Raw genomic sequence first — 19,338 nt, 5'->3', positions numbered from 1 at the left:
GCTGGTAATCTCGTTCACATAAAATCCTTAGAAGACTGCCTTGCAGCAGTGAGAAGTTGGATGTCTAGAAACTTCCTACTTTTAAACTCTGATAAGACTGAAATGATGGTTCTTGGTCCAGTGAGACATCGGCATCAATTTGACCAGTTAACGCTCAGCCTCGGCTCGTGTGTCATACATCACACTGACAAAGTGAGGAACCTTGGGGTAATTTTTGATCCTTCATTGTCCTTTGGCCTCCACATTAGAAATATTACTAGGACTGCTTTCTTCCACCTGCGAAATATAGCGAAGATTCGTCCCATCCTGTCTATGGCTGATGCTGAGACCCTGATCCATGCATTTATCTCTTCTAGATTGGACTACTGCAATGTTCTATTTTCTGGTTTACCACAGTCTAGCATTAGCGGTCTCCAATTGGTTCAAAATGCTGCAGCCAGACTTTTGACATGAAGCAGAAAGTTCGACCACATTACACCCATTTTGGCATCCCTTCAATGGCTTCCTGTCCCAGTGAGATCAGATTTTAAGGTTCTGCTACTAACCTATAAAATTATTCATGGACTGGCACCATCCTACCTAGCTGACCTAATTAAACCTTACGTACCGGCCCGGGCTTTATGTTCTCAGGGTGCAGGACTACTTTGTGTCCCTAAGGTGAATAAGCAGTCTGCGGGTCAGAGCTTTCTCTTATCGTGCCCCTGTTCTGTGGAATGATCTCCCTGCGTCAATAAAACAGTCAGATTCTGTGGAAACTTTCAAGTCCAGACTTAAGACGCACTTATTTTCCCCTTTCATATGGCTAGCATACTGGTACAGTTTTGTTTTATGCTTTTTACTCTTTTAATTCATTTTATTAGTAATTGGAGCGGGCCGCGGCCTCAACTTTACCTAAATTCTGGGTCTTTTAGTGAAGTTTAGGGCTAGTGGCCAGCGATCACCTTAGTATTTCTGTTTTTCTAGTTGTTTAATGCTGACAAATTATACAGTATTTCTTGTGTTTCTGATGCCTGATTCTGTTTTTTCCTCTCTGTATAAGGTGCAGCTCCATCCAGAGATGGGAGTTGTGTTTGTGTTGGCAATTCTCCTGTCCTGTGCGCAATAGCATTTCTTGTATATTCGTCCGTGAATTGTTCTGGGAATTATTCTGTAATTTATGTTTGTAGCATGGCCCAAGCAGAAGGTCACCCCTTTGAGTCTGGTCTGCTTGAGGTTTCTTCCTCAGAGGAAGTTTTCCTTACCACTGTTGCTCTTAAGGTTAAGGTTAGACCTTACCTGAGTGAAGCGCTTTGAGGCAACTCTGTTGTGATTTGGCGCTATATAAATGAAAGTAAATTGAAATTGAAATATATATATAAAGGAGATGAAAGGCAAGTTTCAAACTTTTGTTGTGCAACACTACACAATGTTTCATCCACCTTGAGAGGAGAAACAATTACTGTATATTGAGATTTAATCTTCCATGGTTCTGCACAGTTCAGGTAAATATGACGGGTGAGAGATTACACTGGTAGTCTGCCAAAGCTCTACTTCTGAAGATGCCTTTTGATCATAGCTACACATGTTGCCCCCCCCCCCCCACTTCAATTTTAATTGTTGCAGCCAACCCTCAAGACTCATTGCTGCTGTCAGAAGACTAGTTAAAATTCTCTATTATCGAACATGCATGCACAAACACACAAAACTGTTTTGTTAAGTAAATGAGAGTAGCTTTGTAGCTCTGTGAGCAGTAAACAGACGTACATTACTATCAAAAACTGGGAGGATGTTAGGGCACAGCAGAGCCAGCATAACACTGTAAAACATTGTAAAAACTCATTTCTACACAATTATTTCATGAAGGACTTTTCTTCCTTTATCTGCTCAATTCATAATATCAGTAAGGGCATGTGGAGACATTCACTTTGTCTAATTAAGTTTATTTTTGTCTCAATAAAAGAAAACATTCAAAAGGAGAAGCAAAAATTAAAGCAATGGAACCAAAAAATAATCATCTTTGCCATGTCCCTTTGATACCACAACCTGAAAAATGCAGCTCAACACTTAATTGTAAATTCATCTGAAACAAAAGGGCTTTAAATGAGGTTTTCTTAACAGAATATTCACATATTATGCATTTTCAATTTCTCTTATAGACTACCAGGAAAACAAAAATAATGATATTCTGATTTTCATTTTCAACACTGTACATTCCAGCCAACAAATCACCTTAAACTATGAGTCATTAAAATGAAGATGTTTACCAAGAGTTTATGATAAATAATATCACCAACCCAAATAGCAACCCATGGGCGACACTCAAATGTGATTTACTCTGAAGAACATTACCAGTCAAACGTTTGCACACACTCTGCGTGTGCAAACTTTCGACTGGTAGTGTAAATGTGTGAATTTAATTTTGCCTGCTAATGCTGGAGGTAAATGACAGCGAAGCTTCAAACAGTATAAGAATTAAACATATAGCAATCTGTGGACGTGGCCCATGCAAACGGATCCAGCACAAATCCATCTATTCGATATGCTGAAGTTTGTAAAAAGAGGAGCTGGATGTGGAGAAGTAATGCCTGAAAGTGGGGGGGCATTAGGGTGTAAAAGAAAAACAAGACAGAAAAAGGAAGACTAAGACTCCTCTAAAAGTCATGATCAATCACATTCTGAAACTTACCCTCCAGAACTATCCAAGGACAAGCACACTGCTTGAAGCAGTGTGTTTTGTTTGAGTCCTTTCTCACACGTCATCTTATGAACTTGGATTTGTTTCCGCAATCCACGTTATCCAGTGTCCTTGTCATCAGGCGTAATGCCTTCAAAACTATTGTTAAAGTAGTAAAAGGTATCCTGCAGCAGTTAGTAGAAATTTGCAAGTAAGAGGAAGGAGGGCTTTGATACTCTCATAACCTGAGGTGGATGGGTGTGATGATGATGTGCATTCCAAAAACTTTAGTTTAACAGAGGGGACCAGTAAGAGAGTAAGACACTGACAGAGACTCAATGGGTTCGTCAGAAAGTCCACAGCACCGAGGCATTAACGGCTCTGTGTGATACTGAGGTAAAGAGCACAGTCTGTGCAGCGCCAAAGCAATGGTGTATACAAAGAGGAAAACATCCCTCCTTCCTCCTCCACTTCCCACCCAGTCTTTGATGTTTCTTGAGGTAAAAGGTATAGTCTTCAATGGGCTTCTGGGGCAAACATTTGTAAAAAAAGAAAAAAAAAAAGTTTTTCTTCTTTTCTTCCCTTTGTCCATTTGCCCTTTTATATTCAGAGGCTTGAACAACAACAATTGGGGAGGGGGTGGTGTATACACTTCCTTTGCTATTATAGTTTTCCTGGGATTGGATTTACCAAAAGGCATACCAGCAGTGGGAATGTGATCAAACCAAGAGAAGCAGAAACTGGGGTAAGGGTGGGATGTACGGAGTTACCCAATTTAAAAATAAGTGGAAGCTTGTACCAAAAATAAACAAAACAAAACAAAAACTAAAGCCATGAAAGCCGGGGGTGGGTGGGGGGGCCAGAATAATAATTTAAATCCCTGGTAGTGCTGACAACATCCAAATGCACATCAGCCACTCAGGAGCACTCCTCACCAATGCGCTGGCAAGAACGGCCAACCTTGCGATCAAGCTTGACCATCTTGAGGACAGCTTCTTGCCGGCCACGGCCCAAGTGGTCAAACATACACTCGTGTTGCTCTGGAAGACGGTGCAGCATACAGAAGACATAACCTAGAGAGTGGGTGAGGGGTTTGAGGGCAAGAAAGGCAAAGTAGCTATTTAACAGAGTTCCGTAATGACACAAATATAGACCAATACATGTACTTTACAAAAATACATTACAAAAGATCACTGTACCAAAAATACAGGTGACAAATAAAAAGAAATCCCAAAGCGAATCAGCAACATGTGAGTTATTAAGCTTCTCATACAGATATTTCAAGTTGCAGGAAATTTACTGCCGACCCCCCCACTATTTTATTTTTTTGTTTGCTTTTTAAAGTGCTTCAATAACTGTGCTTAACTGACAGTGGTTTTCTGGTGTTCCTGAGCCCACGTGTTAAGATCTTTTACACAATGATGACTGTTTTTAATGCAGTGCCGCCTGAGGGATCGAAGGTCACGGGTATTCAATGTTGGTTTTCGGCCTTGCTGCTTATGTGTAGAAAGTTCTCCAGATTCTCTGAATCTTCTGATTATATTATGGACTGTAGATGATGGAATCCCTAAATTCCTTGCAACTGATTGTTGAGAAACATTGTTCTTAAACTGTTGGACTATTTTTTCACGCAGTTGTTCACAAAGTAGTGATCCTCGCCCCATCTTTGCTTGTGAACCATTGAGCTTTTTGGGGATGCTCCTTTTATACCCAATCATGACACTCACCTGCTCCATCTGATCTAATCTGTTCACCTGTGGAATGTTCCAAACAGGTGTTCTTTGAGCATTGTTTCCACTGTCCCAGGATTTTTTTTGAAAATGTTCCAGGCATCCATTTCAAACTAAGCAGATATTTGCACAAAAACAATAAAGTTTATCAGTTTGAACATTAAATATCTTGTCTTTGTGGTGTATTCAATTGTGTATAAACTGCGTGCGGCTTTGTCCAAGTGCTCAAAGAAAATTTTGAAATAATTTTGTGAACTTCACGTGAACATTGCACAAACAATTAAAAAACATTGTGTGAGCGCAAGTGATTGCCGTGGATCCCCACGGGCAACACGCGAGTATTTATTATAATTGCAAACATATTTTTTTAGAAATGCAAACGACAAGGTGACTATAATTTTCAATACTGACCAACTGCATCTTTTTTCCCTCTACCTGCTGTGGGAAACAGTAAGCCACTAATTCAAGTAATCATAGTTGCTGTGATTATTCAGCATGTGAACTGAATGTGTTTTGTTTTCAAATCTGTTATTTGTTTATTTTCTACAAAGGAAAAATGATGGTTTAACATCCTGTATGTGTGGTGATTCTTTAACCCATTTTACCCCACTGGCAACAATTGTTGCTGAAGTGTATCACTGTCATTTTCTACTGACAATAAAAAAAATCTCAAAAGGTACTGATGCAACTTTTTCCACTTAAAAAAAAAAAATCTGGGCATAAACGGGTTCATTTTTGTCATGGGTTGTGAGTTGTTTGACACACTGACCCAACAAAAAGTGTGAAAATGAGAACTATTTACACTTTCTAAATTTAAAAACCTGTGAGTGACCAACAACAGATATATTCTGTACAGCATGCTATAATGTAAATAATGTGCATGATTCCATCAACATATGCACATGAGAACAACACAGTTTGCCATACCACACGCTTCAAAAATATTCGCTCATTCTGTCATGTTGCGTACCACTAGATAAATATTGTATACATCTAACAATTCACTGACTGAGAGAGAGAGAGAGGTCTAGTCAGTATTATTGTAGTGCAATGTCAGAAAATCAATGCTGGTTTGAATAGTGGTTTGAAATGTATAAATGTTATTCAGGCCTATTTCTTTCAAGCTGAACGACAAGTGAAAAGGCCAGCAGCTATATGGTTCTCTGTGGGATTTCTATGTCAGAGGAGAACCACAGTGCTTGAACTGACTTTAATCTGACCATCCAGTAAAGTATGTCTATCGAGTGTGACAACATTAGATCAGACACTCAGCTGGAGTGGAGCCATCTTCCCCCATTTATATTCTGAAATGCGTTCATGTTTTCAACTCATTATTGAACCTTCTTGGATTACGCTGCAAAACATTCTGCAGTACCATTAGCAAAAGCAATGTTCAATTACTGCAACAGTCAGAAATCACCATAATTACCAACATTTCCCTTTCAGGCTGTATAAAGTATGTTTTGATAGCAGGCATTTAGCTATTAAGGATGGATGGCCGGTGCATTAACAACTGCATGATTTAAAAAACGAAAAAAAAAAAAAAAAGAAGTCAATTTCCAATTTACAAATTATTGTGTGGATTTAAGCAGATGGTGTTTAAATGGGAAAGAGCTGTGACTTTTTAAGTACCTTAATTTGTATGCAAACAAGTTGATTAGGGGCCAAGTATTAGTTTAAACAGCATTAATGTTTGTGGTAATTGGCTTATGGTTTATGTGTTGTGTGAACCATTTAAGCTTTCGCTAACAGGCCCCAAAGCTAGCAAAAGCACTCTGGGCACTGGGACTTCTGTCAACTCACAAACATGGGTAATAAACACACTTCAATCCATTTATGTCAAATTCCCAAAAGTAATCACTAAATTAATAGTCTGTATTTATGATTCTTCACATTAACTACTGTCAAATCCATTTATGGGCTTGTGTGTTCTGTCCCATAATGAAGTATGACAGGAATGTCTCCTCTGAAAGTGCCACTAAAGTGCTGAATTTGATTTCTGCACAGGTGCCAACCTTCTAGGGATGTGAATCGTACAACAACTCACGATTCAATTCGATTCCGATTCTTGGGGTGACGATTCGATTCAGAATCGATTTTTGATTCAAAGTGCTCTGAGAAATAGTTATATTACTTAAAAAATGTTAATGTTTAAGAAAATGCAGCTTTACATGGTTAATCAAGTGATTCTAGATGTAAATTTACTTATCTGCTTTGCTCGTTCAGAGTTGACTGGCAGTTTAGTGAAGTGATGGAGTGTGCGCTGGTCAGTAGTTGGCAGAGACCGCTGCTCCACTTCTTTTAGCTCCGGGTCATGGCGTCGCATGTGGGCTTGCGGATTTGAAGTGTTTCCGAAGTACTTGACTTTCATTTTGCAGATTTTGTACACTGCACAAGTCATGTCAAGCTCCTCCTTACACAGCAAATAATAAAAATCCAAAATGCGCTCAAACATTTGCCTTCAGCAAAGACAGTGCTGGCTGAATTAGCTCTTCGTCCGCCATGCTAAGCTGCAGCCACTGAACTCTATGCCGGACCCTCCTCTCGCGGGGACGCTGTAGTACGGAAGCCGTTGCCTGACAAACAGTACACGCAGCGAGTAAGCAAGGAAATGTTTTAAAAATGCTTTTTAAAAATCGATTCTTGGACATTTTGGATCGATTCATTATTGTAATAAATAAGAATCGCGATTCGGACGTGAATCGATTTTTCCGGCACACCTACAACCTTCAGTGATGTGACATCCTAATGATGGAACACAGACAGACGTGCAGCATTTTTGGGAACACAGTAAACTGTGATCATAGCTTCTTATTATGACATTCTTTATTATCAGTAATTATTCAACTATCATCACAATTGTAAGAAATAAAACTAGTTTAACGGTAGAGGAAAGACAAGCTTTGAAATTATGATATACATTCACTGCTTGTACTTTTGCTAGAAAACATGGACTTGTGAATGTGCTTAGAAAAAATATCCATATATACATGGGGTAACAGAGGTTTTGAGCCTGACCCAGAAAAAAACAGGGTGTGGTTCTCCATCTTTTGCATTCCAAGAGAACGATGCCCTACTTCATCTGGATCAGGCTCAAAACTTCTCAATTGCCCTCACAGTAATCAATCACATGGTTCAAAGAGTTTACCTATCTAAATTACATTATAACTCAAATTCTACAACAAATGTCTATGAAAGCACTCACAGAACTGTGGAACTTTGGAAATATTCAACATTAAACTTCAAACACATGAAAACATAAAAGGCAGGTAAAAATGTTTTGCAGTACATGACCTCTTTAATTATCATCTTATTGTAAGCAAGACGATTTTCAAATTTGCTCCTTGAAAGTTACTACCTAGATGTAAACTTAAAGCGTTTTACACAGTTTCACAAGTCCGACTCCACTACTGCCGCTGCCATTTATTTATTTTAAACTGGAGCCAATACGACTCACATCACTTTATGTAGTTTCGTCCGTACTCAGACACAAACTAATAAGTGTTCACAACATAGTAACTGCAGAAGATATTGCCAAGTTGTACAGTGTGTGTTAATAATGCAGTCATTGCAGTGCAATCAAATTAATGGCACTTATGTTTCTGTTTTCACTTGTCAGCATGTGAAAGAAGTGACCTTCACACAAGTCAAACAAGTGTTGTGACTGAATTCCATTTTACAGTGATCCTAAAGCAAAATGTGATTAACATCTTAAACACCTATTACTCTGTATGTGTGTGTGTGTGTGTGTGTGTGTGTGTGTGTGTATTGAAGCATGGGTGGGTTTAGAGGTAACATCAGGTTTTAAAAAAAAAAAAAAAAAAAAAAAATCACAATGCATGTTCAGACAGTGATGCAGCATCATACCACAGCGGCAGGAACCCAGCTCTTGCTGTACCAGTTCTAGTTTGGTTTGGCAACGATGACAACGTTTGCGGCTCCGCTGTTTAGAGCCACTGGATGACACGGAAAAAGATGATGACGACGATGATGACTCCTCACCCTTGGGCACGTCACCTACTCTTGCTCTCTTCTCAGGTGAAATGTCACTTTCTGAATCCGAGGCTGAGGATACACAAATTAAGTTGGAGAAAAGTGTATATAAAGATTATTAGCTACAACTAGTCGCTGACCAATATCACACAATACCAACATTTTTTTTTTTTGCACGTGATTAACTACAATTTAATAATAACAAGACAAAAAATGGTGTACTTAAATGAACATTTATTTGACATTCCTAAAGCCTGCTTGCTGAAGTAGATCAGCACTGTTTACAATCCAATTATAGAAAAATGAATCAAGTAAAAAAAAATGCCCACAGGTAATCAAAAAACAAACATTTTACTACACTTGGCATTTATCATCACAGAGCAGCATCTCCTCATTTCTGAGAATAAAAACTTAATTTACATAAAAAGTAACTAGCATTAATATCAAAGTAAAGTACTTCTTGTCACCACTGAATCAGCGAAAATATCATGAGAAGTGCCTAGTAGCATGGCAAGGATCTCTATGTAAATGGACTGCGTTTTTATAGCATGTTTTGTTTTTCCATCTACTATAGAAACTCCATGTGCTTCATAACAATGTCTCTCATTCATACATCCACACGTCAATGTTGAAGTGCTGCCATACACGGCACTCAACTGTGTTCCAGTCTGACAGGGAATGGAACAGAGGGTCATTAGTCACAAGTCTACCACTTTAACCTCTAGGCCGTCACTTCTGGCCACTGTCATACAGACGCCACTCAGACAAGCCTGCCTTAACACTGGATTGCAAATGAAGCCCCCCCAAAAAAGCACGTGTGGGTCAAGAGAGATTATCAAAATGTTTAATCTGTCCAGTTAATCGGTCAACCATCCACTGTAGTTTATAAGTCTATTTCTAAGAACTTTATTTCTTTATTTTATACTGAACATTTTATTTATTTATTTTATGTGCATTCATTCAAATATGCGCTCAATTAAACTCAAATCCCTTGCATATGTATATGTACTTGGTCACTGAAAATTTCCAAATTAATCAAAGGTTATAGAAATAGTTTACAATAAGTCATATCAATGTGATCACAACCACACTCAAAAAACTGATTCAAGCCCTTCTTTGATGTGACACATTAAATTGTTGTTTAATTTGCAGGAAAAAATAAATACTACTACTTCAGTCATACATCAAACAGTTCAGGGTCTCCGTTGTCGTATTTTACGCTTCATAATGCGCCACACATTTTCAATGGGCATCAGGTCTGGACTGCAGGCAGGCCAGTCTAGTACCCGCACTCTTTTACTACGAAGCCACGCTGTTGTAACACGTGCAGAATGTGGCTTGGCATTGTCTTGCTGAAATAAGCAGGGACGTCCCTGAAAAAGACGTTGCTTGGATGGCAGCATGTGTTGCTCCAAAACCTGGATGCACCTTTCAGCATTGATGGTGCCATCACAGATGTGTAAGTTGCCCATGCCATGGGCACTAACACACCCCCATACCATCAGAGATGCTGGCTTTTCAACTTTGTGCTGGTAATAATATGGATGGTCTTTTTCCTCTTTTGTCCGGAGGGCACGATGTCCATCCATCCATCCATTTTCTTCCACTTTATCTGGAGTCGGGTCGCGGGGGCAGCAGCTCAAGCAAAGCCGCCCAGACCTCCCGATACACACACACCTCCCCCAGCTCCTCCGGGGGAACCCCAAGGTGTTCCCAAGCCAACCGAGAGATGTAATCCTTCCAGCGTGTCCTGGGTCTTCCCCGGAGCCTCCTCCCAATGGGACGTGCCCGGAACACCTCTCCAGTGAGGCGTCCAGGGGGCATACGGAAAAGATGTCCGAGCCACCTCAACTGACTCCTTTCGACGTGGAGGAGCAGCGGCTCGACTCCGAGCTCCTCCCGAGTGACCGAGTTCCTCACCCTATCTCTAAGGGAGCGCCCAGCCACCCTGCGGAGGAAGCTCATCTCGGCCGCTTGTATACGCAATCTCGTTCTTTCGGTCATGAGCCAAATCTAATGACCATAGGTGAGGATCGGAACGTAGATCGATCGGTAAATCGAGAGCTTTGCCCCCCTACTCAGCTCTCTCTTCACCACGGTCGAATACAGCGACCGCATCACTGCAGACGCTCACCGATCCGTCTATCAAGCTCACGCTCCATCCGTCCCTCACTCGTGAACAAGACCCCGAGATACTTAAACTCCTCCACTTGAGGCAAGGACACTCCACCGACCTGAAGAGGGCAAAGCACCTTTTTCCGGTCGAGAACCATGGCCTCGGATTTGGAGGTGCTGATTTTCATCCCGGACGCCTCACACTTGGCTGCAAACCGCCCCAGTGCACGCTGAAGGTCCTGATTTGACGAAGCCAACAGAACCACATCGTCCGCAAACAGCAGAGACGAGATTCTGTGGTTGCCAATCCAGACCCCCTCTACACCCTGGCTGCGCCTAGAAATTCTGTCCATAAAAATAATGAACAGAACCGGTGACAAAGGGCAGCCCTGGCGGAGGCCAACGTGCACTGGAAACAGGATTGACTTACTACCAGCAATGCGAACCAAGCTCCTGCTGCGGTCATACAGGGACCGGATAGCCCTTAGCAAAGGACCCCAGACCCCGTACTCCCGGAGCACTCCCCATAAGGTGCCCAGAGGGACACGGTCGAACGCCTTCTCCAGATCCACAAAACACATGTGGACTGGTTGGGCGAACTCCCATGAACCCACGAGCATCCGATGGAGTGTGTAGAGCTGGTCCAGTGTGCTGCGACCAGGACGAAAACTACACTGCTCCTCCTGAATCCGAGGTTCGACCATCGGTCGAATTCTCCTCTCCAGTACTCTGGAATAGACCTTATCGGGGAGGCTGAGGAGTGTGATCCCCCTATAGTTGGAACACACCCTCCGGTCCCCCTTCTTAAACAGAGGGACCACCACCCCGGTCTGCCAATCCAGAGGCACTGTACCCGATCGCCACGCGATGTTGCAGAGGCGTGTCAGCCAAGACAGTCCCACAACATCCAGAGACTTAAGGTACTCAGGACGGATGTCATCCACCCCAGGAGCCTTGCCACCGAGGAGCTTTCTAACCACCTCGGTGACTTCTGCCTGGGTAATGGATGAGTCCGCCTCTGGGTCCCCAGTCTCTGCTTCCTCTTCGGAAGACGTGATGATGGGACTGAGGAGATCCTCGAAGTACTCCTTCCACCGCCCAACAACATCCCCAGTCAGGGTCAACAGCTCCCCACCCACACCGTAAACAGTGCCGGTGGAGAGCTGCTTCCGCCTCCTGAGGCGTCGGACGGTTTGCCAGAATCTCTTCGAGGCCGACCGATAGTCCTCCTCCATAGCCTCCCCGAACTCCTCCCAGACCCGAGTTTTTGCCTCTGCGACCGCACGGGCTGCGGCACGCTTGGCCTGCCGGTACCTGTCAGCTGCCTCTGGGGTCCCACCTACCAACAAAGATAAGTAGGACTCCTTCTTCAGCTTGACGGCATCCCTTACTTCCGGTGTCCACCACCGGGTTCGGGGATTGCCGCCGCGACAGGCACCAGAGACCTTGCAACCACAGCTACGAGTGGCCGCATCAACAATGGAGGTGGAGAACATGGTCCACTCAAACTAGATGTCTCCAACCTCCCCCGGGATCTGGGAGAAGCTCTCCTGGAGGTGGGAGTTGAAGACCCCCTGACAGAGGGTTCCACCAGTCGTTCCCAGCAGACCCTCATGATACGTTTGGGCCTGCCAGGTCTGACCTGCTTCCTCCCCTCCCAGCGGATCCAACTCACCACCAGTTGATCGGTCGACAGCTCTGCCCCTCTCTTTACTCGAGTGTCCGAGACACGTGGCCAAAGGTCAGATGATACGACTACAAAGTCGATCATCGACCTCCAGCTCAGGGTGTCCTGGTGCCACGTGCACTTATGGACACCCTTGTGCTTGAACATGGTGTTCGTGATGGACAAACTGTGACTAGCACAGAAGTCCAACAACTGAACACCACTCGGGTTCAGATCGGGGAGGCCGTGCTTCCCGATCACCCCCCTCCAGGTCTCACTGTCGCCGCCCACGTGGGCATTGAAATCCCCCAGGAGAACAATGGAGTCCCCAGTCGGAGTGCTATCTAGTACCCCTCCCAGGGACTCCAGGAAGGTCAGGTACTCTGCACTTCTGCTCGGCCCGTAGGCCGAGACAATGGTGAGAGACCTGTCCCCGACCCGAAGGCGTAGGGACGCGACCCTCTCGTTCACCAGAGTGAACTCCAACACATGGCGACTGAGCTGGGGAGCAATAAGCAATGCAACCCCAGCTCTCCGCCTCTCCCCATGGGCAACGCCAGAAAAATGAAGCGTCCAGCCCCTCTCCAGGAGTTGGGTACCAGAGCCCATGCTGTGCGTGGAGGTGAGCCCAACTATCTCTAGTCGGTATCTCTCAACCTCCCGCACAAGCTCAGGCTCCTTGCCCCCCAGCGAGGTGACATTCCATGTCCCAACAGCCAGGAGCTGTGAGCATGGGCCGGGCCGCCGGGCCACCCGCCCTCAACCGCCACCCAATCCTCTCTGCACCCGACCCCCATGGCCCCCTCTGCAGGTGGTGAACCCACAGGAGGGCGGGCCCACGTTGCTCCTTCGGGCTGAGTCCGGCCAGGCCCCATGGGCTAAGGCCCGAGCACCAGGCGCTCGCGCGCGAGCCCCAACCCCAGGCCTGGCTCCAGGGTGGGACCCCGGCTCCGCCATACCGGGCGACGTCTCGGTCCTTGATCTTTCACTGGTCATGGAGGCTCTGAGCTGCCCTTAGTCTGACCCGTCACCTAGGACCTGTTTGCCTTGGGAGACCCTACAGGGAACGCAAAGCCCCCGACAACATAGCTCCTAGGATCATCTGGGTACACAAACTCCCCCACCACGATAAGGTGGCAGCTAGCGGGGTGTCCATGATTCCCCAAAACAATTTGAAATGTGGACTCATCAAACCACAGCACACTTTTCCACTTTGCATCTGTCCATTTCAAATGAGCTTGGGCCCAGAGAAGGTGTCAGCGTTTCTGGATGTTGTTGATGTATGGCTTTCGCTTTGCATGGTAGAGTTTTAACTTGCACATGTAGATGTAGCGACAAACTGTTAACTGACAATGGTTTTCTGAAGTGTTCCTGAGCCCACGCGGTAAGATCCTTTACACGATGTGTCGGTTTTTGATGCAGTGCCACCTGAGGGATCGAAGGTCACAGGCATTTAATGTTGGTTTTTGGCCTTGCTGCTTACGTGGGGAAAGTTCTCCAGATTCTTTGAATCTTCTGATTATATTATGGACTGTAGATGATGGAATCCCTAAATTCCTTGCAATTCAATGTTGAGAAACATTGTTCTTAAACTGTTGGACTATTTTTTTCACGCAGTTGTTCACAAAGTGGTGAAGTCAAAGATACACAGACATGCCTACTTTTATGAGTGAGTGTGTGTGTGTGTGTGTGTGTGTGTGTGTGTGTGTGTGTGTGTGTGTGTGTGTGTGTGTGTGTGTGTGTGTGTGTGTGTGTGTGTGTGTGTGTGTGTGTGTGTGTGTGTTTGGGGGGGGGGGGGGTTTCTTACTCTCGAGTTTTTCTGAATATTTTCTGTGGTACATTCAAAAGGGATCACTGCAGTTGCATAGCTTTACAACTGACTCACATTATGTTGCCACTTAGCCCTCTTGAACCACTATGGCCTTGACTCTGACAGCTCCAGTCACAGGCATTGATGGAGCTGCAGCTGATCGGGCTCAGTCCACTGTCATCCATGTTGTATGCCTCAGATACTGGAAGTGAAAAACCTCCACCTCTGAGGAATGGTCTGTGGAACAGGTGACCTGAGAGTGCAGTTCTGTTTTATCTGTCATGTCAACACTCAGCCCTGTCTCAGCTCCTTGCTCTGTCATTGTCTGCTCACTTTTTTTCTTAAGCATTTTTCAAAATTATGCAGCAGGTGAAGTTAGGCTCTAACTGCAGGGTTAGTTCCTCCATAATATTGAGACTAATCTAATTCCATGCTTCATTTATGAGAAATAGTATAAAACAGCCAATGACTTAAGGAAACAACACTTATGTGTGCATCAGAAGATTCTATGAAAGCCTGACACACCACCCTCACTAAACATGGCCAGATAATTAGGTCAAATGTTGAAGGCTACAGCTGTCTTATAATTGCACCTCTTTAATTTTTTTCCTAACAAGACAGCTGATGAACTGCTGTATGTCGTAACTGTGCATTTATGTTTTGTATATGATTTCCTGTTTGTTGTTTAGCATTTTACTTAAATTTGTTTTCTGTGTTGTTGTTCAGTCCTCTGCAGCTGAGGATGGCGAGAAAGACATCGCCACCAGAGCCATGGGGATTTACATAATCCACAGAGATGGACATGGGAGTTGTGACTGAGGGCATTAAAGTCCTCAACAACCTTGGCAGTGTCATCATGGGGGTCATCATGCTTTTGGGGCTCATTTATGCCCTTGATCTAGCCTTTCCCAAAAACCTTAAGTACACCTTCGAGTTTTTCCAGAAGCTCATTATGACCTTGGATGGACACAAGATGAATGCAAAGATACAGCACCTGAAAATCAAGCCGTTTTCATAAGGAGCAAACACTGTTCACACAAACAGTGATAGTCAGCATGGATGTTTTTGTTGTTCTAAAAATGCCAACTACTTGTGTAGTGCATCTCGAGTGTGTTGCTATGGATAGGCTGTGACTGGACTCAAAGAAATTGCTTTTTTTCCCCATGTACAGTTTTGTACTTATACCATATATGTTGTGTATGTGCAGTGCCTCCCAAAATAAGTGTTCACTTTAATATGTTTATGCCATTTCAAATAAAAAAAAGTACAAAAAAAAAAATCTAAGATTATCTTCCTTAAATTCTAACTCAAAGCAAATCTCTACAACTTGACATAAATTAATTAAAAAATATAAATGCCAAAATGATATGGTTGCATAAGTAAGGAAATGCTTTGGTATAATACCTGTACGAGGTCTGTTAGAAAAGTATCTGACCTTTTTATTTTTTTCAAAAACCTGATGGATTTGAATCACGTGTGCTTGCATGAGCAAACCTTGAACCTTCGTGCGCATGCGTGAATTTTTTCACACCTGTCGGTTGCGTCATTTGCTTGTAAGCAGCCTTTGTGTGAGGATGGGTGTAGTCTCTCGTCGTTTTTTCTTCGCAAGGAAATGGCGGAACGACTGGAGCAGCGCGACTGCATCAAATTTTGCCAGAAACTGGGTGACAGCCAGGTGGAAACTATTCAGATTATTCAGACGGCTTTCGGTGACGATCCTATGGACATCACACAGATTAAGGAGCGGTACAACCGGTTTAAAGACGGCCGCACAACAGTTGAGAGCGCGCCGCGCTCCGGGCGGCCATCAACATGCTGAAATGACCACATCATTTCCAAAATGAACGCTGTGGTGATGTGGGACCGTCGTGTGACTATCCGAGAAATTGTGTAAGAGGTGGACATTAGTACTTTTTCGGCACAATCCACTGTGACAGAAGATTTTGCCATGAAAAGAGTGGCGGTGAAATTCATCGGCACGAAGCTGATGGCGCAGCCAAAGCGCCTTCGTGTTGAAGCCTCACAGGACATCTTGTGACATGCCCAGCTCTTCCACCATTCGGAAGATTCAGATGACTTTCAGTGGCTTTTCAGTCGTGTGACTATCCGAGAAATTGTGGACATGAACATTTCCAAGTCACTGAATATGTCTTGGACTTTATTTACATCAATTATTAAGAAACACAAACAGTACTGGCACTCTATGGTAAAACTGTGTGGAGTAGACAGGAAACAGAGAAGAGTGCGGAAATACACCCAGACAACCCAGAAGAAGTTGTAGGCTTCTGTGGCTGTGACTGGAGAAATTGTTCACTAAACATCAAACTGAGGCTTACATCTTAAATGTACACACCTGCAGGCAAATTGTAGCTGAACATTCAGGTCTTCTTTTTAAGAAAATCCTCTATACTACTTCACAATGAAGCTGTATAACCGGGGATACAAAACTGTTTGTATTTCTTCATAATCAATGTAAATAAAACCCAAGACATATTCAGTGAATTGAAAATGTTCATGTATCCATCCCCTTTCTTCTCTGAAGAAAACTGGCAATAAAACTGATTTACAGGTATTATACCAAAGCGTTCCATTACTTATACAACTCATCATCTTGACTTTGATGTCTTTAATTAATTTATATCAAGTTGTAGAGATTTGCATTCAGTTTGAGGATTACTAAAATATTCTTTTATTTTATTTTTTTGTATTTGAAATGACAAACAAAATATTTGAAACAAGTGTTCCAAAACCTTTGGATGGCACTGTATATTTCATATGTTTGTATCCACTACATATTACAGTTTATAGTAAAACCAAAGTTTTCATGATTAATCTGAGCTGGAAATACCATGCCTTATTGTTTGCAAATATTACACTTGTTGTACCAGTTACTTAGGCTGAAGCAATTTCTTTTCTAAATGTGATTTGTCATACACTGTTTTCATCAGAAAAAAAAACAGAGAAGCTTAAACACTAAAACTTTCAGTCAAGGCCAAACTACATCTTGGAACAGTTTAGTCTGAGATTGGTTTAAGAATTTTAATGGTTTATACTGTTCATATCTTAAATGTGGTATATGCGCAAGTCATGCCAGTTTTTAGGCACTAAATAGTGAAGTTAAACGTCATCATTGGTCTGAAATGGTGTATACATGTCTTAGCTTTCCTGCCTGAAACATATGGGTTCTCGGGCAGTTTTGATGCGTGTTGTAACACGTCATAAAGATGAGTTTCATCTTGATGTTCTATTTTCAAATATGTACAGTAGTGTTCAGAATCATAGTAGTGTTATGTGACTAAAAAAATTAATCCAGGTTTTGAGTATATTTCTTATTGTTACATGGGAAACAAGGTACCAGTCGATTCAGTAGATTCTCATAAATCCAACAAGACCAAGCATTCATGATATGCACACTCTGAAGGCTATAATTAATTAATAAAAAAAAATTAATTAATTAATTAAAAAAAAAAAGTAGAAAAGGGGGTGTTCACAATAATAGTAGTGTGGCATTCAGTCAGTGAGTTCGTCAGTTTTGTGGAACAAACAGGTGTGAATCAGGTGTCCCCTATTAAAGGATGAAGCCAGCACCTGTTGAACATGCTCTTCTCTTTGAAAGCCTGAGGAAAATGGGACGTTCAAGACATTGTTCAGAAGAACAGCGTAGTTTGATTAAAAAGTTGACTGGAGAGGGGAAAACGTATACGCAGGTGCAAAAAATTATAAGCTGTTCATCTACAATGATCTCCAATGCTTTAGAATGGACAAAAAAAAAAAAAAAAAGAGATGCGTGGAACACAAATGGAAAACAACCATCAAAATGGATAGAACTATATATATATACTCAACAAAAATATAAACGCAACACTTTTGGTTTGGTTTTGCTCCCATTTTGTATGAGATGAACTCAAAGATCTAAAACTTTTTCCACATACACAATATCACCATTTCCCTCAAATATTGTTCACAAACCAGTCTAAATCTGTGATAGTGAGCACTTCTCCGTTGCTGAGATAATCCATCCCACCTCACAGGTGTGCCATATCAAGATGCTGATTAGACACCATGATTAGTGCAATGGTGTGCCTTAGACTGCCCACAATAAAAGGCCACTCAAAGGTGCAGTTTTATCACACAGCACAATGCCACAGATGTCGCAAGATTTGAGGGAGCGTGCAATTGGCATGCTGACAGCAGGAATGTCAACCAGAGCTGTTGCTCGTGTATTGAATGTTCATGTCTCTACCATAAGCCGTCTCCAAAGGCGTTTCAGAGAATTTGGCAGTACATCCAACCAGCCTCACAACCGCAGACCACGTGTAACCACACCAGCCCAGGACCTCCACATCCAGCATGTTCACCTCCAAGATCGTCTGAGACCAGCCACTCGGACAGCTGCTGAAACAATCGGTTTGCATAACCAAAGAATTTCTGCACAAACTGTCAGAAACCGTCTCAGGGAAGCTCATCTGCATGCTCGTCGTCCTCATCGGGGTCTCGACCTGATTCCAGTTCGTCGTCGTAACCGACTTGAGTGGGCAAATGCTCACATTCGCTGGTGTCTGGCACGTTGGAGAGGTGTTCTCTTCAACTCTATGCGAAGGAGATGTGTTGCACTGCATGAGGCAAATGGTGGTCACACCAGATACTGACTGGTCCCCCCCCCCCCAATAAAACAAAACTGCACCTTTCAGAGTGGCCTTTTATTGTGGACAGTCTAAGGCACACCTGTGCACTAATCATGGTGTCTAATCAGCATCTTGGTATGGCACACCTGTGAGGTGGGATGGATTATCTCAGCAAAGGAGAAGTGCTCACTATCACAGATTTAGACTGGTTTGTGAACAATATTTGAGGGAAATGGTGATATTGTGTATGTGGAATAAGTTTTAGATTTTTGAGTTCATCTCATACAAAATGGGAGCAAAACCAAAAGTGTTGCGTTTATATTTTTGTTGAGTGTATATATATATATATATATATATATATATATATATATATATATATATATATATATATATATATATATATATATATATATGGATGGGTGATTCTTTAACTACGGGCACTATTGGCCTTGTAAATGTAATTTCCACCACACCATTGCCTTACAATATAAAGCGCCTTGGGGCAACTGTTTGTTGTGATTTGGCGCTATATACATGTGCTCTGATGTCACTGTTTATCTCCATAGAAACTACCCAAACAATCTTTCATACAAACTGTTTAAAGGGACATTACAGTGTTGTGGTGGAAATTACGGCAATAGTGTGGGACAACTACATTTTCTTTAAAAAAAAAAATCACAACAGTTGTATGACATTGAATACCCCAATTATGTTTTGATTATTTTACTGATATTTTATTCAGATAT

The 19,338-nt window shown here is 42.6% G+C and overlaps 1 protein-coding gene across 4 annotated transcripts in view; it reads right to left on the bottom strand.

Moving 5' to 3' along the window:
* Positions 1-1,903: 1,903 nt before the first annotated feature.
* The window catches only part of zfand3 (zinc finger, AN1-type domain 3), a 50,556-nt gene continuing 33,121 nt past the window's right edge, over positions 1,904-19,338 (bottom strand). For all 4 annotated transcript variants that reach the window (XM_034188359.1, XM_034188385.1, XM_034188376.1 and 1 more), the window contains 2 exons: positions 8,251-8,448; positions 1,904-3,726 (listed from right to left, as the gene is read on the bottom strand). In XM_034188359.1, the coding sequence (XP_034044250.1) occupies positions 3,572-3,726; positions 8,251-8,448 (353 nt within the window). In that variant the 3' untranslated portion in view covers positions 1,904-3,571. The remainder of the gene's footprint in view (positions 3,727-8,250; positions 8,449-19,338) is intronic.

The sequence above is a fragment of the Thalassophryne amazonica genome, chromosome 2 (assembly GCF_902500255.1).
Source record: "Thalassophryne amazonica chromosome 2, fThaAma1.1, whole genome shotgun sequence".
Classification (NCBI taxonomy): domain Eukaryota; kingdom Metazoa; phylum Chordata; class Actinopteri; order Batrachoidiformes; family Batrachoididae; genus Thalassophryne; species Thalassophryne amazonica.
Note: the sequence above shows the minus strand (reverse complement) of the source record. Positions and strands in the feature narration are given on the sequence as shown.